The 27207-nt window shown below is 36.7% G+C and overlaps 1 protein-coding gene across 1 annotated transcript in view; it reads right to left on the minus strand.

The window, feature by feature from the left end:
- Positions 1 to 232: 232 nt before the first annotated feature.
- The window catches only part of MYO16 (myosin XVI), a 365576-nt gene continuing 338601 nt past the window's right edge, over positions 233 to 27207 (minus strand). Inside the window, exons 33-35 of the mRNA XM_066176778.1 lie at positions 20254 to 20412; positions 16746 to 16837; positions 233 to 1986 (exon numbers count right to left, since the gene is read on the minus strand). Of these exons, the coding sequence (XP_066032875.1) occupies positions 1753 to 1986; positions 16746 to 16837; positions 20254 to 20412 (485 nt within the window). The 3' untranslated portion in view covers positions 233 to 1752. The remainder of the gene's footprint in view (positions 1987 to 16745; positions 16838 to 20253; positions 20413 to 27207) is intronic.

The following is a 27207-nucleotide window of genomic DNA, read 5'->3' on the forward strand; positions in this document are numbered from 1 at the left end:
CTTACACAGAGGACTTCTGTGAAGCTAACAGTGGTGACAAGGTAAAATTCTGAGCCACCTTGGTGTCTCCCTTCCCTTTTCCACTCAAAATGTCTATTTTAATCTTCAGCAAGAGAAGGTACTTAATTCTGCCCACAGCTTGAAGATACTCATGGGAACAATTTGAGTTTCGCTGCTTCCTTGTATAAACAAACAAGCATGTGATTGCTTTTTGCTATTCAGCTTGCTGGAAACTTCTGTCAAACATGATGAAAAAAGCTACATCCCTATGGATTTCTTTTCCCTTTTCCAACTTCCAACCAAGAGTGAGCACACCATTTTAGACCAAACAAATATTTGAAAATATTTGTTTTATATCCACTTGCAAAACTGGAAACACTTTTTCCTTGATTCCAACAGAGAATGGGACAACCAACCAAGAAAAGGTTTCCACACTGGCTCTACATACTCCAAGAACTTAAAATAAGCAGCCCAGGAAAAGTACTTTTAAAGATATATATAAATTGCACCTTTTAGTGGTAAAGCAGTATTTCAAAGACTACTGGGCAATAACTAACCATTTCCCAGGAGTATGTTTTTCATAAATTAACATTACCGCTCAGAACTCATGTACACTAACTAAAATGCTGCAATTTCTGAAACCATTTCATTACATGAAATTTGAAGTATAAATGCATCACTGTGCTACCATAATAAGGACATAATACTTTGATATACCCATCTCTGCAAAGCCTTTTGGCTTGTAACAGTAAATCACAGACCTATTTTTCATATCTCATTACCATTACGTATCTTTCCACTGACATCTGACCTTATGCATAATCAGGTATGAATTTCAAACCACACTTATAATATAAATGAATGCCTCATTATTTCACATAGCCCAGAATGAATTAAGATTTGAGATGTAACTTCAAAATTCACAGTTCACACCGTCAGAAATGCAGGTCCATCAAAAAGAAGTAATGGTCTCTAATTCATGACTGTGAACAGCACCAAATCACTCCTGCACATAGGAGCTTTGCAAGAATTTCAGGATTGGATTTTAGAAAGGATATTGCCAGTTCTGAAAAAAATAACACAGTGTTGAAACTGTTTGGTATGCTGTTGAAGATGATGTATGAAAGAAAAATCCAAGTACTGAATTTATTACCTGTATTTTGAAGAAAGAACGACAGCACCAATTGCATGAAGTTATAAAACACCAGAAATAAACATGTAAATAATCTCCATGGATCACAGACATCTACAAAGAAATATATATATATGTATACATGTAATATAATAAACCCATTCACTAGGGAACAAGAAACATATTTTTGTACTGTATAAAACAGCTGTACAGTGTGCACACAGACTCTCCTGATCTCTCCAAAATGTCTGTCAGTCACTTCTCCCCATCATTATTTGCTTGACATAGCTTCTTCATTGTCCATGGGAGAACTCTAAGTGACGGTTTTGTACTTTCAAACCAAGTACTTATAGTGCAGTTTGTCTCCATATAAATATACACATGCACACATATATATACTTGCTGGTGCACACATATATGTATACATGTATATATATGAAAAGAACAAACACACACATGTACACACACACACACATGACAGATCTAAACAGCTCCTCCATCCTGTGCTATTGAATTAGTGCTTGTAAAAAATCCCTGCACATTTTGTGAAGGGAAGAAAACTTGCTGATTTAAGTCATTAGATGGTTCCATTCCTAACAGTCTGCAAAGACACATCTGAATCATATGGTGGTGTCCCATATGCCTGAAGAGAGTCTGTTGCAGGAGGTATCTTCTACCTTCTTCAGCAGCGTCGGCTTCTTACAAGGGGGTGGAGGTGGGGCTGTGATTCTTTGCTCAGTGTTGTGCAATATTTGTTGCCAGTCTTCTCTCTCTTCACACAGCTTTCTCCTCCAATCTAGAAGCTCTTGTAGAGCCACACTCTCATTCTCAGAAAGTCTAAGCTGATGAATAACCTGTAAGAAAAAATATTAACGATAACATAACAATAACAATAATGGTAGATAAAGAAAACAAATCAAATAAGCCTGTTTGAAGCAAACTGGTCCTCCAAAAAGGTTTTAAACTCTTTAACCTGAAAATAAAGAACATTAGTGATTTAGAATTGCCTTCTTGCAATCTCATGTCTGAAAGTCACAGTCTGAAGTTACAATGTCTGAAGTTGTATGAAGCAACTGCCAAAAATGGATCAAACAGAAAAAACTCCCCTGTGTCATTGAGTTCTCTAAAACAATTCTCTAAAACACACAAAGCAGACTGCCTACAGCTGCTGCAGGAGTAGCAGGGTTTTTCCTCTACATGTAAATATCCAAATAGCCATAACCAAGAAACCATTATCTTTGTTGCATATTAGAATCAGTAGTGACTTGTCAGACAGGTGTTATCCTGAGCACCAGGGGCCAGTCTCTGTCTTCCTCCAGAGTATACATTGACAACTTTACCTGTAGTTTCAGTTGGCCTGAATCTATTTATAAATTCATTCTGAAGTAGCCATAGTTCTGTACTAGATTCATAATCCACCTAGAAGAAACTGTTCCCTTCCATTTAACTCTTCCATTGAAGTCATTATTTATTTTGTTAAAGTCAGTTTAAAGCCCTCATGGCAGCACAAGTCCATGAAGCAATGAAGTCCATCTCACCATCCTTTAAGACTTACTTGACACCTATGCAGTACAGCAGCCCCTGGTGCAAGTACTGAGATCGATTGGCTTGGGAGCGTTCTCTAGCAGGAGAGGCTTAACTAGAAAATACGAAACAAGCCCATCATAACATCTAATAGCCCACAACCCCTAACCTGTTACCTTCTTTTTTAAGAACCCTGCAGGAGCACCTGTAAGAAGCACTTATGGCATGACTAAAATGCCCACATTTCATCTCGCAAAATGGCCTCACTTTAAGGTTGCATTTCTACTTATCATAATGAGGGATGGCTGCATGTTAGTTATGAAAAAGGAAATGCTGCGCAGTGCTCATGAGACACCCCACACATGATTAGATCCAGTTGTAAGGAAAGCTGAGTGACACAAAGGGCATTTTTGTCACTGATAGACAATGGGGTTCCTGGGGGAGAAGAACTACCTGTGGGCTATTCCTGTGGCTCCTGCTCTTCCTTCATGGAAAGCAAGTGGCTGGGTACAGAGGCTTATCAGGCTTTACACTGCTACTTCAAATGTGTCCTGTGCAAGTCAGACCTTTCATATGCACATGTTGCCAGAGAATGAATGAGCCCTTATATGGATGTGCCTGAATATGTCCAGGGAATTTGCTTAATTTCTGGCTGGTTGATACTTCAAAGAAAAATGCATTAAATTATAATATATCTTAATAAAACGTATAATAAGGAACAGTTTAGAGCTGTGATTTTTCTTAAAAAAGGAAGAAAAATGAAAATGTTTGAAAGACTTCATTAAAGTATATCTCAATTGCATATCACTTTAAAATTAAAAATCTCTTTGCTCTTATATTTACACAAAATGCATCTCAGCATTTACACAAAGGGCATCTCAGCAACTCATGAAAATGAAGTATTTCACATATATTGCTAGAGGGATATCAGAGAAAAAACCATACTACCTTTTCTTTTTTTCAGTGGTTTATAGAAGACTAGAAGACAAAGGTTTTCATTTGGAAACCATGTGAAAGACAGGTCAGGTGACTTTATCCTGTAGAACAGCTGGATAGTTTGTGACTCACCACATCTTACCCACTCCTGGACAGTTTCTGTAGTTTTTTGTGGGTTTAAATTATGAGCATAATCCATTTTAGAAACACAAAGATTGGAATATAGTCTTCCCAATTTGGACACCTTATTTGTACCTAAATTTCAAATACTTCATGAATCTGCACTAGGCATGCTTCTCAGAGAGATGCTGTAACACACAAGAACCAAGCTTTGTTAGACCGTCATGGCAAGAGTTTCACATGAAAGAGTTTCAGAGATTATTAATCAAAGACATGCCTGAACACTGAGGGATAAATATAGTTATAAAAAAATGGATATTTTGAAACTGTGTAATTGGATGTGCTCTGGTGACAAAAGTTTGATAGTGTGACTAATGAAGTCTGGAAGAATTGTCAGATAGAGAGATGGACTGAGTATTTGAAAAGAGAATTGCTACTGCCATTTCAAGGAACATAAAGACACATAGGTGCAGGTGAGAAGTGAGCACATTTTGCCTGGGCATGGAATTGACAAATGCATCTTGTTTATAGCTTATAGGCATTGAAGAAGCTTTATTGTACTGGCCCTGCTTATGCAAGCAGTCATCAGTTAGAGCCCATTTTCTGGTGCATGGTGGACAAAAGTTGGTCTAGTTCACAAATAAGTGTACATATTTTATCACATTTTCTAAAACAGGGATGAAAAGATATCTTAAACATTTATTCACAGTGAAACTGATCTGGTAAATAAACTGGAAAACAACCTAGACGAAGGACATGAGATGAAACAGCAGTCAAAATGAAATGCGGGAAAATGCTTAAGATGTGGCAGAGCTCTAAATGAACCAATTAATTTAATTAGATCTATTTGAATAACAGGATATCTTTTCTCTTTTCCATTTATGATTAGACCTGCGATGAGCTAAATATCTATTATACATATTCATTATAGAAAAGGTTGGCTGAATAATTTTACATGAAGGACAACCTAAAACAGTAAGCTATGCTTCTTCATTATTATTTTATATCCTGAACAGGTATTTTGTGAAGGGTGAATGATATGTGTAGGAGTTAATTACTTTAAGACTACTGATCTTTTTAATGGACAATAAACAAACAACTTCCACTAACTATATCAGTCAGAACAACTGTAGACCAGGATTTTCGTCAAAAGTCAAATGGTCCATCAGACATGGTAAACAGAGAATTTGGGCTAGACCCACAAAACAAACAGTATGAGAATACTTGGCATTTAACAGCTCTGCTACTGGGTGGAAACACCATCCCTGTGTTTAGTATCCAGAGCTCTTTATGAGCAAACAAGAAAAGCTAAATCAAAGTCACATACAAAAGAAGAATTTGCAGAGTTACTACAGCTATTAACTGGAAACTTCAATGGATTGAAGGATTTAAACCAGATCTATGTTCTCCACTGCAAAATATGGCAAGATGGACAAAATAAATTTGTAATGGGAGGAGCTTTCAGGATTCATTCTTTCTACTTCACAGCCCAAACTCTCAGGCTGTAAAAGCAAATTCTCTCCTTCTGGCATTAGGGATTTTGGTTGGTGACAGAACACCAATGACTCGATTTCATCACGTGTATGGAAGGACTTTCATAATTCTCTAGAAGTTGGAGCATATTGGGAAATGAGAAGATGTGGATTCAGCTACTTTGTGTTGATCCCAGCTGAGATGAAAATAATTTTCCTCTTTGCATTGGGAGCTAGAAAGGAGCTGATAAAACTCCATTGTTTTGGCTGCTGCTGAGCAGAGCTGGCACAGCCTCAGCACCATCTCTCCAACATTTCCCCCTGACCAGTAGTCTAAGGGTGGACAACATTTTGGGAGGGGACACAACTAGGCCAGCCAACCCAAAATGACCAAAGGGATATTTCATACCATATGAGATCTGCACACCTATAAGAAAAAGGAGGGGGAAGGGGGGACATCCATTATTTACAAAGTTTGCCTTGCAGAACAACCTTCACATTTGCTGAAGCCCTGCTTCTCAGGAAGTGGCCAGATGTTTCTTGCTGATCAGAAGTTGAGAATAAAATCTTTCTTTTGGTTGTTTTCTTTTTCCTTTCCTGCTTGCATGTGCACAATCTTCACATTCTGCTTTAGTAAACTACCTATATCTTGACCCATGAATTTTTTACCAGCTTATTTTTTTCCCCCTGTTCTGTTGCAGGGGGAGTGATAGAGCAGCTTGGTGGGCACTTGGTGTCCAGGCAGGATCAACCCACCACAGTTCTTTCAGGTTAAGGAAGAGAGCACGTTCTCACACGGTGAGAGGACACCCAACAAAAAGGGATGGACTCTGAGTGCAGAGCAGAAGGACTTGGACTCCTGTCCTTTGTGCTGTCAGATTAGTGTGCTAAAGGAAATCCCTCAGAGAGCATACCCTTTTTAATGCACAAAAAGCCACTGGAGACAGAGCACTTTGGTTATACGCTGGCACTTATGAAAGTCTTAGAGCACAATCTTATCTATACACATTTGTGTATTACATAATCATTGGAAAATAAGGCTCTGAACTGCCTCCTGGATTTAGGCTCGGAAATTCTGCCTAGATTTCACTTCACAGCCTAAAGCAGACATACTGGATTTCAACTTTGCCTTAGAATCAAGATGGGTTTCTATAAGGTAAGTCAATATATTAATTACAGTCTATTTCATATGCAAGTTAAAAATTCAGCAATTTTTAAACTATAGAAAGTAAAAGGTTTCATGTTTTAAATAAATTGTGACAAAAAGTATGCCAGATAAAATGACCAACTGGCACATTTAAAATTAAATTTGAGTAATTTAGAGATTTGGCTCTTGAATCTCAAGAAATTCATTCTGCATTTAAAGATCAAACACTATAACTTTACAGAGGATGTTTTGTAACATTCAGAAGCAAAGAAATTATATTCTCTGTTTGTGTGTCAAATGCCTATCATCAGCCCATGACTAAAGGGCTCATTACACAGTCTGACAAACAAAGATTTATTATTGGTAGATTCTTTTCAGTATTTCACCTCAGTTTGCTCCCTCACTGACCAAATGTAGGTTTACCTTTTAAAAAATACGTGTATCCTACTCTAGTATTTTTTTCATTTGTGAGTGCAATGTTTTTACTAATATTCACCAGAAATGAAGTATTTAATTACATCTGATAATTACATATGATAATTACTTATTATTTAAAACATATAAATAATTTTCTTTGTAAAAAATGTAGCACTTCATGTTTTATTACAGTTCTTTTTTGTTGATTCTTTAAGTTTAAGCAAGATTCCTGCTTATAGACATATAAGCACAACAGAAAATCACAGAGCAATTTACAGACATGCAAAAGCATATAAACCTGTGTTCCTGAGAAATTTGCATTTTGTGGCTGGTTCATAATTTTTGTTTGGAGAAATAATTCCAGTTGTTTTATTCAATAGATTTATCAATGTGGATGCTTTAAAGTAACTGCCAGTAAATGCTCACAATTAATTATTACACCACTAATTTTTCTCTTCCATTAGTGAAGTTGAGGTCCCATCATGGAAACCATGGGAAGGCTGAGTTCAGAAGAGCAATGATTTTACCCTTCTAAACTTTTTTTAGGATTTAAAGTGAATTGTGTAATAAATGTATAACACTGATGATAAATTATCCTAATTATTTTAGAAATGAAACTGCCTTGACAAAACCCTTGTTTACAATCTCTTTCAGTTTGTAGGCTGCCTAAATATGAAAGCCAAATAAACTTCAGCCATTAGGTGACTCACAGTTAACTTCATTGTAGCCCTCAAAACCAGTTCACAGACCGCAACGGTTCTTCTGTGGATCCCCAGTTTTAAAGACAAAAATGATAAGGATGTTCTCACCTCTTGTTTCAAAACTAGACACCATTTAATTTGGTAGGTCAGAAAATATTTCTTACTGTATGCAATTATTAGCAAGAGCAACATATTTTGATTCAACCTGTATGTAACTCTCACAAAAATGTTTCTAACTCATTTTAATGACTTCTTAATTTAATTTTTAAAATTTGATAAGCCTCTACACTGACTCTTTCAAAACATGCATGTCACAACTTTATTTCCAAACTACAGAACAGGTACACTGCAACCTCTCTAAAAATCCTGACCTTTTAGGTACCAACAGATATGTTTGGGTTTTTTTATGTTAAAAAAAGAGCAGAAAACAAGGATTGCTTTTCTACCAACTACTGAATCAAGGTAAATTAAAAATCTGTTAGCCTACATGTAATTTACAGACATAATATTCATTTAAATATAAAAGGGGAAAGCACACAGTAAGCCAAGAGTGTGTTAAGAACCCAGGTAAGCGTTCAACATAAATCAAATCAATGTGTAAATTTGTGTTTGATTGGGAAACCTGCATTGGCCATGAATGACCCCAGCACGGAGCAGAGAACAGCTGTGATAAATGAGCTTACATGCTTCAAAATTCCAATTAAAATCTTCAAATAGAAATGTAATTGTGGGATCCAAACTGATCATGTAATTGTCACGTGAGTGCTGGAACAGGCATTTTTTTTTTTTTGCAAAAGCAGACCCACTGAATGTAATAACTTGATATGTGATATACAAAAATAAAGTGATTTTATTTAATTGTTCTTTTAAACTGCTGATGATTTTTCTTCGTGTTGGAGCAGCTTTACAATGTCCAAAAGTAAAGCTCTGAATAGATGTCAAATAGGTTTACTGGAAAGGAGAAAAATGACAAAGAAGACAGGAGCTCTGTCTGGTACAAATCTATAATTTCTCTGGAGGAGGTATGCCAGCAAAACATTAATGAAATCCGTAACAGAAAATACAATACATTTTCTTTTTTCTAAAAAGGAAAATATTTTTTTCCCTCTCTGTTAAAATTTCTAATTAAATGAAAAGAAAAAGCTTTTTTTAGGAGTGTTGTTTAACCTATAAAAATTTGGGATAATCTTAAAAATAACTTTGTATTTAAAATAAAATTTAAAAGGGACAGCATTTATTAACAAATATGCATTGTCACGAGTCAGGCAGAAATGTTTTCTCTTCTGACAAGCAATTTATGGCTATCTCTTGGACATTTTTTCAAGGGACAGATTCAATTTCTTTCCAAACATCAGTTGTGGAATGATGCTGGAAGCGGGATAGTCTTGTGTCAGAGATCATGCAGACACAGGTCTCTTTGATTACCCAGTTCCTCTGCTATCACATGGCACTTGGAAAGCTCTCAAACGTCATCCTAAAAAATTAATTCCACTATTTGCCTTAGTTTCACTTTCTGATAGGATTTTCCAGAAGAATTCATGAAAGAATAATAATCTACTAAATGAACTCTGCCTCTGGAAGCCCTTCCTCACAGACCACTGAAAACTGAGAGAACACACTTGCAAAAGGGACATCTTGTATCTCTGACTTTACCCTGGGTAGCAGATGCTTCTTGTTTTTATTAGAAAGAGAATCTTGGGCTACACACATCTATACTGTGCCTCAGGCAGGATATTTAACTACAATTCTATTTCAGGTGGAAGTTGTCTGATTTTCTGCCATACTGTTGTGGTTTCCCATAGTTGTTTTCTTTGTTTTGTTTTGTTTTTGTTTTGGTTGTTTTTGTTTTGGTTTTTCATTTATTTGGTTTCTTTAATTTTTTTGTTTGGTTTTTTGTTTGTTTAGTTTTTGGGTTTTTTATTTGAAGGGGAGGAAGGTGATTATTTGGTTTGGAGTGATTTTTTTTTTTTATTCTTATTTTTTGAAGTAATAGATTTTAGTCACAAAAGCAGGACCTGTCTTCCATAATTTTGTATATTTCAGTGAAGTAGTTATATCAATATTATCAAAAATATATCAATATTTATATCACAATATTTTCAATGAATTATGTTATTCATCTTCCATAGAGACTGGAAGTATCTCACCAATCAAAGAAAGATAATATATCTTTGCAAAATAAAATAAGCACACAAATAATGAGTACAACTGTAACTGGCAATCTGGTAGAAAATACTAGCACAAGGTAGACAATGTTCAATAATATATGACAGCACACATCAGGCACACTGATTATCTCTAAGGTAATATTTATCTCCAGATAAACTAATTATGCAATGCACTCTAAAACCTTCAAGACATCCTCTTAGCCCCTGATGCTTGAGAAAAAGAATATGTTCAGACAACAACTGTGTCTTTCTCAAGATGAGTTCTGAAAACAAACCATTGACCACTGAGGTTTTTGAAACAGCTCACCTAACAATGCTAATATTGCTTTGCACCTAATCTAGAAAAAAAAACTCTGACAAACTAAGTCATGTTGCTACTTAATTGATCACTGCCTTTTAATGGCATTAACGGAGATATTTTATTTGACTAGATAGGGACTATGTTTGCCACAATGTTTTCAAAGCAATTACAAAAGCCATCAACTTGTATTTGCTATAGTTGTGTATTATCCTTTGTTGTATAAAAACACTACACTAAGTGTAGTACACTTATGGTCAAACAATGTTAGAGGAAAGCATCAGTTAATTTAGGGTCTGTTAGCAACCTAAATCTCTGCTATCTTCATGCCGCAGTGTGTGACAGCAAGAGAATGAAGGGCAGAGGAACCCATACATTTCCTCTCACACCTGACACTTCCAAGTCACTCTCCACAGGTGCTGTCATTGGGGTGGTGGACCACACTCCCGTTGAGCTCACATTTGAAGCAGCCTTTTAAGGTGAGCCACTGGCCATTGTGGCAGCCCAAGTGGGATCATTACACCCTTTATCCAAACACCAGAGCTTAGCAAGGGCATGGGGATACTCAGGAGGTTTTGTCCCGTTCTCTTCTACAATCTGATTTGCCAGGGGCAAATGCAGCGAGGATGAAGCACTGGAGACAGAAAAGGGGCCTGGAATGTGTAGAGAGCTGGCGCTGACATCCACTGGTTCAAAGAAGAGGATCTGCACTTTCACCTGTGGAGGTCACAGCGGTCAGATCTGGGTTATACCTCCTTAGCACAGGGGCATCAGCGCTCCAAGAGCTCTTCAACATAAACAGAAGATAATGTATTTACTGATGAATTTACACTGTGCATTACCTCATACCATTTAATCTATAAGGCACATGCTGTTGACTGTAAGTCTTCTAAAAATAAAGTGACGTGTTATAGGACCTGATTTTTGTCTCTGTGTGACATTACAAAGAATATTCTTTGTGTTACTGTCAAAGCAATAAACAAAACACAATGCAGGGGGATATACTAATTCAGATCAACGATAATATATTCTATGTCTTCTCTTACATGTTATATGTTTACAAAGGTGTTAGTCCTTTTTTTTGTTACAGCAGACCTGTTTGATTGCCACTTCTTGCTTCAAGGATGATCAAAGATTATTTCCAGCTAACAGGCAAACATGACAGACAATAATAATGAATGTTAGAGCCCAGCGTTTAGAACTGTGACAAAGGGTGGGGGATTGCAACACATTCTTGACTATTCATGTTTTTTTAAACTTTTGAACAGTCAACAAAAGTGGTGATTGGCAACAAATATTAAATCAAGTAGGAACAAAGAAGACCCTTGAAACCATAATGAATATGCAGGTCTTTCTGAGGCAAGAGGCTGCTGAAAGCAATGAGATTTCATGAAATAAGAGCTATGGCTTAAGTTGTAATGAAACAATAAATACATACTTCACGAATATGAAAAGACATTTCCAATTTAACATTGTCAGATGCTGGCTCCTATATTACTACAATCTGCCAATCTGCACCATGGGGTTTAAACAAAATAAAAGAGATAAGACTGCAGAATTTCTAATATAACCATATGTGAAAAAATATTTTTTTTATCTCACCTCTTTGAACACATGACAGATAAAGCATATTTTAGAAGGGGGTACCCAAAATCCTACACCAGGGTACGTCATATGTCTGATATTACTTAACCTACCAGGATGGCAAGCTGCTTGTTTATTTGTGTCTTGTTCTGGGAGCATTTCCATAGGATTGAATGCACGTGACATCATCAGATTACAAATAAGCTAATATTCAGCCATTCAAAGCTAAACTGGACAGAGGTTTTACATCTATTAAAAGAAAATTTTATACCTTTCTTCTGGGACAACTGAATTGTCAGGAGACTATGGGTAAGATCTAACTCGCACAGACTGCAACCCTACATATGTAGGCAATCATTACAATTATTTTTATTTTATCGTACATAGAAGATCACATTAATATGTGCATGAAGATGAATATAATATCTGGAACATCATACAGACTTTCTACTTTTTTCCTCCTTAGTCCCTCTCTTTTTACTGCATCACCCTCTGCTCTGTTCTTAGTTCTTTCCCTCCTGCTCTTATCTTCCTTTTAGCTTTTTTTTTTCATCATTTCTTTGGGTTGATTCCTTCTCTCTGGCTCTTCTATCTTTTGTCTTTCCAAATCTCTTATTCCATTTCATAATTTACCTTCTCTCTCAGTTATTTTATGCTTTTTCCAGATTTACTTCTTAGAATCATTCACTATCTGTGCCTGGTTTACTCCCCACTCCTGCCCCCCACACATGCTTATTATCACTCTAATCTGTCCCTTACTTCCCATCTGTTCATTATCTTCAGGTTGTCCATCTCATCCTGTTACAGACAGACCATGTTGCTTCTTGCTGCCCACATAAGAAAGAAAGGAATCTTTCAGCTGGTGTTCTTTTCTTGATTCCACTACATCTTTCTCACACCACTTCCCACTTCATAGTGAATGGTAATAACAACTTTAAAGTATCATTAAAAAACCCCAAACCCCCAAGAAGCCTCACAGCCCTGGATCTGTGAAAAAGAGACAGGGCCACTTAGCTTTTGTGTGAGGTACAAATATAGAGGTTTTCTTTTATTGATTGTATTTCATCTTGCTGCTGTTGCTGACATTCCAAAGAATTTATATGTTTCAATGATCTTTATGGTCTTTTAAACATAGACACTCATAGCAGCTGTTGAGAACAGAGGAATCACTAAAAATATTCTGAAGAGAGCCCACTGGACTGGTTAAGGAACTGAGAAATACTTTGTATAAAAGAAAAAGAGCACAGGAGCAATATTTTATATGGCTTTTTTATTTTAGAGGAGGTTTTTGATTTTAGACCCAGCTAAGAAATTTCAACATTTGTGCAGTAGCCAGAATGCTTTGGGATCACTTCCTAGAGCATGACAGAATAGAAATGACTTTTAGTCATATCAGAATTTCCTACCTAAGCAAATTTATGGCAAAAATGACCAGAAGAAACATCTCATTCACTTTGTTGAGGTTTTTGCCTCTGGAAAGAAATTATGGCATAAGAATTTGAGACTACAGATCCAGGCATGTTTGGAACTGCCAAACTGTTTAGACGAATAACTGAAGCAATTTGAAACAATAATTATTGAAATATTTTTTAATCTGTAATTTAAAATCAGGCCTGGAAAAGGAAGAATCCTTGTTTTCTGCTGTTTGGGGAGCAAGAGGCTACCAAAACACTTCCTGTTGCAAGTTGAGTTAGAGGCACAGGTGCTAAGAGTAAAGTTTTCTTGTAAGGGTAGATCAGGATATTACTTCTTGCAGTACCATTCTACTGTAGATTTTTGGTTTGCAATTTTGAGTATTTCCTTAGCTAGAATGTTTTGGTTTACAAAGAAAGCACAAAACATGGGGAAGCTAGTGTTCTGGGTTGGGGAAGAGAAAATGTGTGGCTCTACTAGCAGTTTCCAGAAGATCTACTGTCTGAACAAACTAAAGTACATGAAAATTTTTAATAACTGGTTTCACCCCCAAATTCCTGGTTCAATTTTCATCTTCACAGAGAATGAAGAGAAATTTACAGTGCCACATCAGATGTTAGGTTCTTTATGTTTTTATGTGATATTTTGCAACCTATTGATAAAAACACTTAGAAATCTATAGCTATAAAGTCACAAAACACTATGAAAAAGTAGTACTTTAAAAACCCCATAGTTGTCCTTTTGATATGCAAGATGCTTATTTATTTTGATGTATGTTCTTTCATTCCTGAGGAGACAAAAATTAAACTTTAATACTCTTCCACTTTTTCTAAAATAATAAGGTAGAATTCTATTCCATAACTTTCTAATGAGAAATATTTTGTTGGTTTGAATTTGAATTTTCCAAATTTTTTCTTTTTCATTCAGTAAAAATTGCCCTCTATGTAACTACTTCCTTAGAAAATGAGTTTTTATGGCCAACAGTGAACCTTTTTCTTCATTTTTGTTCAGCAGACTTCATTTTAGGATGATCATCTGGATGATGTTTTATGCTTGGTAACTACTTTCAAAAAAGTTTGTTGAAAGATTGATCCATATACTGCATATTGACAGACACTGACCTGAATAATTATCTCTGGTGTTTGTAGATGTGCAGTGTGCAGGACGTGTCAGGCAGTGAGGCAGGTAATCGGCACCTGATGTGACAGCACAATGGTACCACAGCCACAATGTCTAAATGTAATGGAATGTATTTGAGCCTTGAGACCCTGTGACAAAAATGAAATGAACCAACCCTCACTTCAGTAAGGAACTAGCAGGGAGATATTAAAAAACCCATAAATGCTGGAAGCCCCTGAAAGCTGGTGAACCACTTTCCTTTAGCTGAAGTGACAGTGTCTGCCAAGATATCCAAGGACCTGCATTTTTCTATTTAGAACAATTAGTCAATCAGTATCTTCACAGACCTGTGAAAAAATATGTCCTACTTCATACAGCTGTGCAAGAATTATTTTAAGTGATAAGGTTAGTACAGGGAAGCCTGGCAAAGACTTTTACAATCAGCTTGTACGCTGTTAGAGTCACTAACAGCATGCTAAGAAATGTCAACAGTAATTAAACCAAATCATTTTCAAATATATGCCATGCTTTGGCAATGGTGAGGAATGCCTTACACAGTATGAATTCTCAGCTCTGTGAGTATAGATTTTTAAAAGGGCTTTTTTTTCTTTCTTTGGGAAGAACTTTTTTCCCTTTTTCTTTTGGCAACACCATTTTGGAAGATGCTTATTCATTAAATGAATTATATCAAAAATCACAGAACTACAGGTTTCTTTTCTCAACTTGTCACAGTTCTTACTCGGCTTGCATTTAAAGATTGTCCCTGTATGTAATTCCAAGTACATAGCACAGAATTTATTTTAAAAATGTCTTAAACACTTTGGCAAAACATCTGAAAACCGACTGAAAAGTGGCATTTCAAAATACTGAAATGCAATTGTGTTCAGGTTTCAGCAAGTACTCTTGGAAAAATAAACCCTACAGGTTTGCAAATGGTTAACAACTTGCTTCTAAAATAGAACATTTAAATGCTGTTTCCATTTGCAAAAAAATGAAGATAGTGGCTCTCCTATATCCAGTTTATTTCACTCTGTACTGTACTGATATAGTAATTTGAACATGACTGTCTTGACCCAGGTAAACTTATTAGCAACAGAGTTATGAGGTGCTTCTGGACAAAAGCAGTTCACTGTGTGAGGTTTGTCACTGGAGCAGTGTCAGGGACTTGGACTTTTCATTTGCTAGAAAGATCTCTTTGGCCACTCTCATACGTAATAAGTACTTGGTTGATGTAATAAAAAAATGTAACAGAGACAACTAAAAAACATCCTCATCCAGGATACTCACCTGAAGATAGCAGAACTACAAATATTTTTTTCACAATAGGGTCAAAGTCCACTTTTAAAAGTCTGGGAGGTATGGTGAGGTGTGTGTGCAAGATGGATATGTTCCTCCAGTAAGCTCTGGCCAGCCTTACTCAAGGGATAAGTGTAGTCCTGAGTGCTGTCTTGGCACAATTTTTCGGCTCAGAATAAGCGCTGTAGTTACATGCCTCTGACAGTAAGGCAGAAAAACAAAAAGTAAAAGTTTTCATACTAGTTTGCTCACAGATTTATCCAGTTGAAACCTATTTTTTTTCAAAGTTTTGTTAACACCGAGTATGATGTCGAAGGTTGAATCTTGCTCCTGCTGGTGTCAAAGGCAAAACATTTGTTTAATTTGGCTTGGGCCAGTGTTTTGTTATTATGAAATGTCAGCTGTCTCCCACAGACAAGTAGCTTCTAATGTGATAAGCACCTCTTTTACTTCCTGGTAAAATAGTTTGGAAATTGTAAAATTGGTTAATGAGAGGTTTCTACTGAGAAAAGTCCTCTTAGCTCCAACTTATTTCCTCTTTGGACAATATTTAGCTTTACTGTAAATTTCATACAATCATCTCAGTTAAATAAAATTACTTGGGACTATCCCTTTAGAAAACTACACTGAAGACATAAGGAGAATACACTAATGCCATTTAAGTGAAGCAATGTATTAATAAAATTTTTGAATGCCCTCCTGCCAGAATTGGCTACTTAGAAAGTAAAGTATTTCACAGTAGATACAAACTATTGAAGAAAAAATTAAGAAAATGTCTTATGGAAATGTTTATCTCTTTTTGCTCATTTAATGCACATCAAAATTAATTATTTTTTGCAATTTCTAAATTAACTCAGAAATATTAAGAGAACCAACGCAAGCTTCACATTACCTTAGTACTTACTGCTGTTTTAACCGATAAATATTTTGATTTTATTACTCATTGGTATTTGTAAAAAAATTGTGAAGACAATTTTCAAAGTCTTCATTGCTTTTGTATTAAAAAAAGTATGACATAATTATTCATTTCATTCTACAAGGTTCATGTAAGTATTTCTGGTATGAATGAATCAGTATCTTGAGAGAGACAACATCTTGGTCCTCTCAGGGTTAAAAGATATATCTCCTGCCTGGAAACAGTATCCTCACATCTAGACACAGTATGTTTCATAAACTTTGAATTCACTATAAGAACCTTTCAGGATTATTATTCTTCCAGGAAAGAAAAAAAAAAAAAAAGAAAAAAAAAGTTGGTATTAAATTCATTATTGTCTTTACCTCAATACAAGCCTGTTAGAGAAGTCTGCATTTTTCAATGCCAATAGCCAAATTTGAATAAAGAGACAGCTTTCATTATGTGCCTACTATGATCTTTTTCTCTTTTAGAGGTTCTAGCAAGCAATCAATGAAATATTTACCTGACTAGTGTGGCTCTCCCTGTGCTTTTGAATCGATGAGCCCGCTGTAGTGCTGGCTGACAATCTGGAATATTCATTTTCCTCTGGTAATCCTAAAGCAGAAGAATACTACTTTAAAATCTGAGATTTATGCATTGGTTTATTTCAAAATAGGATTCAAAAGACCTTGATATGTTATACTAAAAAAGAAAGAAAAACCCAAACCACACATTTCCTGAATATTTACTATTTCCATGCTTACAGAAACAGAAAAATTCTAGTTTACTATGTAGGGATAACATTATAGGTATGTATGCTGGTTGACAAGAAGAAGCAATTGTAACTAAAAAGCCTGCAAATAACACTTTACCTATACACTGGCCAGGGATTCCTCCTGCAATGCAGAAATCCCTGGCTCCTCTTCCCCTGGCTTGTTTTCATGGCAGAAGCAATGCCTGCAGCATTCTGTTCTCAAATTAGTATCTCTGTGTCACACAGTAAGTCAGTATTAAGTCAGAATTAAAAACTTCATCCCCTCAGTATAAAACATGTTTTTTGTAAGTTTTATAATTATCGTGCACTCTTGATGTGGGAATTAGCTGTCCAAAATTTAGCTGCGTAAAAACCAGTCATCCAGCATAAAACAGCCAGGCAGTCTCCTTCTTTAGTCAAGAGACACAAACACCTCTGCAAAGTGATCCTGTAGTGAGGCTCATTGCTTGTGCTTCCCCATCACTTCTGCAGCAGTGGGAATACCGTTCCCATAACACTACAGAGGATCTGAAAGGTGGGATGAGGGGAAGCAAAGGCAGAAGCAGCAACACAGGGGGTCCATGACGGGCATTATTAAGCACCTCACAGACCAGAATCACAGACACCATGGTGGGTCTGTGTACTGGGTCTAGCAGAGCTGAAGATCATTTTTCCTATAGCAGCCCTCATAGTGCTGTTCCTGTGGTGGGTTGACCCTGGATGGATGTCAGGTGCCCACCCAAGCAGCTCCATCACTCCCCTCCTCAGCTAGACAGAGGGGAGAAAATAGAACAAAAGGATTGTGGGTCTATAAGGACAGGAGAGATCACTCACCAGTTACTGCCATGGGAAAAACAGACTCAGCATGGGGAAATGAAATTAATTTATTTATTACCAATTAAAATCAGAGTAGAAAAATGAGAATTAAAACAAAACTTAAAACCCATTAAAACCCCTCTATCCTTTTAGTTTCCCCTTTATAACAGTGCCTTCCCACAACTTTGTGACTACAGTTTTTTAATTTTCTTTGTTCTGAATAAAGCTCATATAAAGTATTCATAAATATGGATCTTTTTCTATATCATCTGGACTTCCTCTGAACACACAGACAGTGAAAAAGGTGAATCCCTCATTTGAAACTCAGGAATGAGATCAAATCTGAGAGTCCAGCCTTTCAGTTCTTTCCTGCTTGCTGCAAAGGGAATCTGACCCTGTTCTCTCACTAATTGGAATTATGTGCTGTTTTGAGGTGGGATTATCACTTTTTGAAGCGGGAAAAGATATATTAGGTATGTACTGGGGAAAGGTGTGATATCCAAGGTCTCTAGTGTACTGATAGTCTTGTAAATTATATGTCAGTTACCACTACTGCTTTCTTATCTACATTAAATTCTCTGTACTCCAACTAAAAATTCTCCTTTTGGAAGATCCCATTTTTGGTTGAATGAAGTGTGTAGCCCTGGTTCATGTCTGAGATGTTCTGCTTTTCTGAAATTCCTTTCCCAGGGAATTTTTTGTAAACAAGAGACATGTTTTTGTAACTGCAATTTTGTTTACATTCTTTCCCTAGGAGGGACTTCTTCTTAATGTCCCTCTAGTCTAACCGATATGATTGGAAAAGTTTATGTTTGTTTCACCAATCAAATTGGTCTGTATAAAATAGTATATAAAAAGAAACACATCCCAAAAATAAAAAAAATCATTTTCAGCCTTCTAAAGTCAAAATCTTTGTATCGTTATAGTGTACAACAGCATCAGAAATGTTTGAAATAAATTGCTCTCTAAAAAAACCCAGTTTTTGAGAATGTAAAACAACCTCCTTTTTCCCAATAATTTTCCAAAAGAATAATTTATTTACATAGATTCAGTTTGGATACACCTCAAATGAAGTAATAAAAAAATATCAAAAATTTTATGCAAAGTACCTTCTAAAAATAGGTGCTATTTCTTTAATTCAAATAAAAGGGAGAATGTAAAATATTTTCAGAATTCTAGACCACCACAAATGAATAAAAATACTTTCCTAGGTCAAGCAGCAAGTTCTGAAAAATATATTGATTTTGTACTATGTTAATACACTTTAGGATCGATGCCCAGGACAGCCTTGAGCTAAGAATCAGGTTATCAATGATTTTCTGTTTATTTCTGTAAAAAGCACTTTGATAATTTGCCTTATCAAATAAGTCAAGTTTCTATGTACAGCAACAGCATGTTATCTCAGACATGGCAAGCAGAGGCTTGGTACAATTTGGAAAGAGAAATGGAGTAGTTGATTACACACTAGGAGCTTTCCTTTATGTACACCTAAGCAAATATTAGGATACCACAGTTGTGCATTGAGTAAGACCTTGTTTAATTCAGTCTAAGTTTGGAAGCATCAGTTTAGCTGGGCCAGAGGAAAAATTACAAGGATAGAAGTTAATCAGGGGTTCAGCCTGGTGTACAAGCTACACCAGCTGGATTTGCTTTCCTGCAACTATTCCGAAGTTACCAAAGGTAAGTTGAATTTGGCATACCTTTTTGGCAAAATTAAGTTTATTGCTGCAATTATTTGTGGCACTGTTTTGGATGATGTAGGATCAAAACTTTCAGCATTGCAATGTAAAAGGTTATTTCAGGTTTTCTGATTACTTTGTGTATTTGGCAAAAAGTTTCTTTAGACTAAGAATTCTGCTAAGTGTGGAAGATTTGTGGTGGTAACTATTTTATAAGACAGAGTGGTAAAAAGGTGCTACTTCTTCTTTCAAAATAAACTAAAAAATAAGAGCAATTATATTCATTATATAAAATGAAAAAGCAACTTCTGTTAAAAATCTGAATGGAGAGAAATGTTTTTTCCTTAGGATTAATGCTTTTAGAACATTGAAAGATATTCTGTCACTGCTCTTGTGCCATTTTTTATTGCAATGATAAACAATATTTCATTTACTAGTAAGGCACCTACAGCAAAGGGAGATCCTGCTTTTTTATTTTCTGTCCCAATTGTATTGATTACAGGATTAGAATCTCAAATGTCAGTCCTCCATACCTTAAGCTGCTCATAGACTTGGAGCTGAAGTAATTACAAATTCCTCAACAGAGGCTGTTTTATTTTCTTCACATTCAACTTTTATTGGAGAGGGACTTATCAGTTCACACATACAAAGTTAAACCAGTTCCAGAAACAGATATTTCATAACTCAGAAGATTCCAGCCTTACTATATCTTACAAAGCTCATTCAAGGAAACACTTCAGCAATTTTATGTTAGAAGAGTTTTGGGATTAAAAATGACTTACCATTTGATACCGAATTTCCATTTTCAGCAGTCACAGAACTGGACAATGGATTAGATGACTGAGTTCCATGGTTATTTGCATTTTTATCCTGCGTTTCTGATCCAGGATCTGATGTATTTGGATCTTCCCTGCTCCTCAAGTTCAGATTAGTTTCAGCACCTGACAGAAACAGAAAAAACGACTGTCAGCTTCATTTTAACTAGTGGCTTTCACATGCAAGTAGATAAAAATTAAACTAACACAGAGAGACCGAGTTACTTTATAAATTAATCAAATTAATCACTGAATTCATAAGTCCAGTGATAAATGTGCAAGGTTTAAATCAGTGATTTTTGCACGTTTGGCTTTTGTTGTTGTTGTTGGTTGGGATTTTTTTTTGTTTGTTTATTTTTTTGGTTACTGCTCCATTTGAAGCTTTTTGAAATTTAGGGGAGTGAAAGGTAATACAAAATTTCATTTGTATTGTGTCTTCCCACACAAATATGAGCGGATAGATATAGCTCACCAAGTGTAACTATTGTCTCTATTTTAGATTCTATTTCACATGAGCTTACACACCACTGTCATCACTGCACTAAATGATGCTAACAACAGATTGAATCTGATCTTATCCTTTTTTTCGTCACCTACCACAAGAAACAAATTGGCTTTTGAGATTAAACCACAGTAGCAATATTCCTCCCAGCAGATCCTCCCCATGGCCATTGTTTACCAGCCTTGGGGCTCTCCAGCCATGAGTTGTCATTTTCTATAAAGTGCCAGGTTTTCATGTCAGAGCCTTTGAGTTAAATTTCTTCAAGACATCAAGAGGAGATCTCATCCTGTAGGAGTTCCAAAGCTTTTTACAATGCACACGCATTTGTTCAAAGAGAAGGGCAAAACAAAGCCCTTATCTTCTTCTCCTCTCTGACGGATTGCACATCCAGCAAAGCAGAACAGCTCACAGCGAAGTGCCTGGGGCTGCCTCTGAGCTTGCCTGGCTTGTCAGCCCCATGCTCCACAAGGAACAGGGCTCAAGGCATTGGCTGTGGCCAAGTGGTGCTCCCCACTGGAGCTCAGGGGCCAGGGACGTGTTCAGAGCTGGAAGATGAGATGGATGGGGATAGTAGGAGGAACCCCACTGCCATACCTGTATCCCTGGCTACCCCCACTCCACTCCCATGTGACAGGGCTGATGAAATGCTGCACCGGCAAGGTCATGCATTCCTTTAAGGATTTATCTCTCTTTTCTGTTGTGGTGTTTGGTTTTTTTGGGGTTTTTTTGTTTGTTTGTTTGTGGGTGGTTTTTTTTTTTTTTTTTTTTTTTTTTTTTTTTTTGTGTGTGTGTGTGTGTGTGTGTGTGTGTGTGTGTGTTGAACATATATACATATTCTTTCCTTGCCATAGTCAGGTTTGATTCATAGAAGACAAAGCTGAATGTGGTGCTTTTTCCATTTCAGTCTTCCTAACTCTTTCTGCTCCCTCTGAGGCCTGGCCTTAGCTGCAGGGCTGATGTATTACGGCTGACTCTGGTGCAGAGGTCCTCCTGTAACACTCTAAAATGAAAATTTTCCTTCTACGACAGCTCTGAGTTATTTTTTGATTTTGGTTGTCATAATGACAGCAAGAACCAATGGAGGTCCAAAGACTAGCCATTAAAACCAACATTACAGCATTCATCCATAGTTCCAATAACATCCTCAGCTTTCCCAAAGATATGATATATTCTAATAAATCTCAAGCACATGAAAATTTTTCAAGAGGAAGGAAAAGCCTTTTTTCACCAGTTGATAGATACTTAACCTGAATATTTTCCAGCCTAATGTTGACTGTTCAATTTTTCATTTTTATGCCTGAACTAAAAAAAAAAAAACACATCTGATTTGGACCAACATAAAAAGAAACTTAATTAATGAAATGAAAACTATAAATCCATTCTGGTTACAACAAAATATTTCATTTATTTGAAAAGATCTTTCCTATTTTTGTTAAGCTTTTAGTTATCTAACACTGAATTGTTCTTAATATTTCCTTGACTAAAAAAAAAAAAATCTGTCTTGAAATGTCAAAAAGTTCATTTTCAAACTGTCAGATTAAACATGTTTCCATGTTTGTTTGATTTTCATTCCTTCCTCCCTTGCCCTCATTCCCTGATCAGTCTATTTTGTCAGATCTGATTGGATTGTTTCAGTGACACTGTTTCATAAAATGGATCTTCAGGCAAATGTGCTTTGTATTGAAAAAATTAGGCCAGCTCTACCCACAATAACTGAACTTGGGAGAGGCTGAGATGGAAAGTCTGAGATGGAAAATGCATACGGTACAATTATAAGAGCATGCCTGATTTAGCTTTTGTACAAGCAAGTTGACTGCAAAATGCATCTTTGCAGCTCATTCTAAATTTGTCTGAAAAGGAAATGTCACTTTTAGATGTTAATAGTCAGTGCACTTGCCTATAGATCATAATCCACCTACATAATTATTGTGCCACTTTTTAAGCTTCTTGGGGAAGTGGCTGGGATTCTTATTTTTCTTGATATTTGAAAGATTTATTGATTTGCCTGACATGTGTAATTCATTTGAGAATGAGCAAGTAGAATTTTTCTTGCATTGCTGTTTGCAGAAGCCTTTTGTTTCATAGGTACATTGATATCTTTTCAGGGCATTCATGAAGGGCTCCTAGAAAAAAAATTACCTTCTCTTCTTTGCATCTGTAGAATGAAATACTACAAAGAATTGTGGATAGCTACAATTAAGCTTGAATATCATACAAAATTGGCAGAAATAAGTAGTGGAACATATGCAACATATCTTTGGGGACAGCTATCTAGACAGAAAATTTGTTATCTCGTTTGCTGTATTCAATCATTGTAAGAAATGCACACCTTTAGTTTCTGAACAGAAAACTATATGGAGAAAATATATTTCATAGTGCCTTATTTAACTCATCTTGGGGGTGGGAAAGAACCCTATATTTTATTTCAGAATAATCTGGATTATATAAAGGTCCTTGAACTAATTTCCTATATATAGGCATCTTCAGCTCCTCATTGGAGCAGATCCATGTGAGTCTATAGAACAAGTTTAACTGTGTGCATCAGCAAACTTCAACCAGACATCAGGAGAGTGCCCCTGAAACTGGCTCTGCCCCACACTGGACAAACTCCCCCTGCCCCAGCCTCTGCTCACAGGACCATGATCCAGCCCTGAGCAGTGTCCAGTTCTGGGCCCCTCAATACAAGATAGACAAGCTACTGGAGAGGGTCCAGTGGAGGGCCACAAAGATGATGAGGTGTTGGGAGCATGTGTCTTATGAGGAGAGACTGCAGGAGCTGGGCCTCTTTGGTCTAGAGAAGAGAAGACTTAGAGGGGATCTCATCCATGCATATAAATATCTCAGTGGTGGGTGCCAAGAGGATGGTGCCAGTCTCCTTTTGGTGATGCTCAATGACAGGACAAGGAGCAGTGGCCATAAACTAAAACACAATAAATTTCACCTTCCACCTCCTGAGGAAGAATTTTTTTACATTGAGAATGGTAGAGCACTGAACAGGCTGTCCAGGGGGCTTGTAGACTCTTCCTCTGAAGACATTCAAAACCCACCTGGACACATTCCTGGGTAACCTGCTGTAGCTGACCCAGCTTTGGCAGGGAGTTGGACGCGGTGATCTCCAGAGGTCAATTCCAACCCTAATAATTCTGTGAATCTGTGATTGCTGGAGTAAACTTGCTCCAGGTTATCAGCATCATTCTGCATTGGGAGGCACAAACTGGCCACAGTACCCAGACATGGTCAAGCAAGGAGTGCTGGGTGGAGGAATGACTGACACAACCCAGGATGCTCTTAGCTGTCTCTGCTGCCAAGGCTCACTGCCAGCTCCTGTCCAGGTCCCAAGGCCTCCAGAACCCTTTTCCCAGGGCTGCTTCCCAGACAACCTGATCCCTATTTCGTTGTACGAAGTAATACTTTTCAAGGTGCAGCACTTTGCATTTGCTTTTCCATTAAACATGCCAGAAGGTCCTGGCTTTATCTTTTGTGCAGGGGTATCCCTCTCTGTCCTGCCTCCATACTATTCAAAATATCCCTGAGCATAACAAAGGTGTCTCTTTACATTTTATCATAATATTTCTCTTTAAAATTCCTACTGATTCTTACTTTATCTGTCAAGTATTGGTCTGAAATGCACTTTCCCCTCATGTTTTCTTTGTCACCTAACATAGAGTTCTAGACTTTTCTTCACATTAATGTCACTGTGCTCCTGCTGCCATCAAACCTTGCAGATACAAGTATGCGCTGCTCTCCCATCCCTTATCAACTTTCTGAAACTATGAGAAATATTTTAGGAGACAGAAAAAATGGTTCCTACATTTGAATATATTCACCAACATGATGAATCTCAGCTTTTTGTTCAGACTTGCACCCTGCTATTCTCACAAGATGGATGGATGGTTTACCAGGTTTCAATATTAATTTTTTTAAAGTAATATCTTTAACAGTTTTTAGCTAGTAATAAATGTTATTTGAAGAGTCATCCATGCCTACTTGCAAAAGACTTGCTACAGAGAGGTATTAGGTGTAGGAATGTATTCCTCTTATAATCATGAACTTGGTGGAAGTTCATAATTATAAGAGGAACACAAGTTTTAAGTGAAAATCTAAAGTCAGTAAAAGTGAATAGTATTTGGATTATTATTTCAGGAAACTGACTTTGCCAAAAAGATATCTCTGACTCAGTAAAGTCCTACTCTGATTAATCCTGCAGTTAATGAGGATGCATGGACTAAAAGAATGTATGCATGTTTGGATTGAGGGCATCATCTGTCCCTCACCTGCAGCACAGTTACTAGCTGGGAGCAATCACATGTACAGTGCTTTTAATCAGAGGACAACAAATCAAAGTGTAGCAGTTATTTCCTTACAAGCAAGCTCCATATTCCAACAAATCCACAACTAATTACATCAGCATTACTTGAAAAGTGCAAGAGGAACAGTATGCAAAAGAGGCAGATCATGAAACCCACAGTTGTTGTTATTGGTGCTCCTGGAAGAGACTGAGTTTAAAACTCAAGATAAAGTCAACTCAAGATAAGGCACAGGATGGACAGAATTGCACTTATTTTGTAAAAAAAAAAACCAAAAACCAACATGGCAATGATGAAAATTAATGTATTTTTCCCCCCTTTTTTAACTTACTAAAAGAAACCAATACACTGAAGTCTACATGCTAGAAATTTTTTGTCAAAAGGCTGACTTAAATTCTTTTAATTGAGATATGACTTCCCAATTTCCTATTATTAAAATCTTTTTTTCTCAAACAAAAAAATGGATAATGCTGAGCTTCACAGTTATTTCCTAAGTACTATTTAGGCTGAACTAACTCTTTATCACCAAATTAGAAAATGAGCCAGTATTAGCTCTATTCATATGACAGATTAAAGTGCATAACTGTAACATTCTCAGAGATTGTTAGTTTTCTAAGGAAATTATATACTTAGCCTATTTTATAAAGTCTAAAGACAAAATATAAATTGATTACTAATATCAGCATTTAGGTGGAATCATCATAGACTTTTTGTACAGCAAGATATGAAAAACCAATATTAAAGGCCCAGCAGTAACTTACCTGATAGGCTTGTATTTTACTTTGCTGTCAAATCCCTCGTTTTGTTCTCCTTTCCTTAAATGTGGGTATATCCACAATGTATATGGATACATATGTCCCCATATGTTCTTTTTCAAATACTTCTTTTAACATTTAGTGCTCATTTACAGTCTAACTGAAAACTCATTAATAACAACAAAAGGCTCCACTGTTTTCAGCAGGTTTTAGATCCTGTTCATGCTTACCTTGGATGCTTTGTGCAGCACTGCCAAAGCACTTAGGGACTCATAATGCAGGGTAAGTACTCTTGCTTTGCCTATTCTGGTTATTCAAATGTGATCACAACTGTTCTCTGGCCCTGAGGCAAATGGTAAGAGACCCACACCGGTACTACCACACTTTCCTTGCCCTCCACAGCAGAGAGGAATTCAAATCATCAACTGCGAATAGTCCCTGGGCTATGTCTTTTCCTGAACCACGCCCAGATCTGTCTGGAAGGGAGCCAGCCTGCCCGGTCCCAAACAATTCTCGGGAATGCTCTGCACTTCTACTGCGCACAGGAGTGAGCTGTCGTTCCAAGGACATTCCCTGGCATTGGCTCATTTAGTAAAATAGATACAGACCTTCACTTTGACAGCACTACTTGCCACGATCAAAAATCAGTGGTCAATATTAATCTATCTCAGGAAAAATAAAAGGAAGAATACTGAAGAAAAACTACCTCAAAATCATTAGGGGCTGGTGGTGCACTGAACTGTTGCAGCTTCTACTGAAGCCACATTTAAAGCTTTCATTGTGACTGCCAGGGAGAGCAGATTCTCCTTAGTTTTGCTCTGGTATAAATGGAAGTCAGCATTGCTCTCAGTATGATTTGACATGACCATTCTTTCGAGGCACACATTTCTTTTCCTTAATTAAACAGAGAGCTAAGGATGAGTTTCCAGCTGAGGAAATTCAGTGTCACAAGCTAGGCAGGATATATCTCAATCCTAAAGCTGAAATGATCTCAGTATAAAATCAAACATTATTTCTTCATTCATGGAAAACATGACTTTCTGTGACTAATGATCGATACAGAGTTTTAGGTATCAAGATCCACAGTTGTACATTCTGTATCAGCAACTACGAAAACAGGAAAACACATAAATTCTGGCAGATAAATTAATATAGTACAGGAGAAGCTTTTTGTACCTGTGCTGCCATGGAATGTAAAAGCTAAATAGCTCAATTTCCTTAAAGCCTACAGCTGGTATCCAGCAAAATGTAAATTTGAAATCGAACAGCTTGTCATTAAACATGTTAATAAGAGAGAACTGATGGACCCTATTAACCAGCATCTGAAAGTCAAGACATTGCAGACAGAAGGAATTTC

The sequence above is a fragment of the Chamaea fasciata genome, unplaced genomic scaffold (genome assembly GCF_029207755.1).
Source record: "Chamaea fasciata isolate MVZ Bird 193981 ecotype frontalis unplaced genomic scaffold, bChaFas1.0.hap1 SCAF_2, whole genome shotgun sequence".
NCBI lineage: Eukaryota > Metazoa > Chordata > Aves > Passeriformes > Sylviidae > Chamaea > Chamaea fasciata.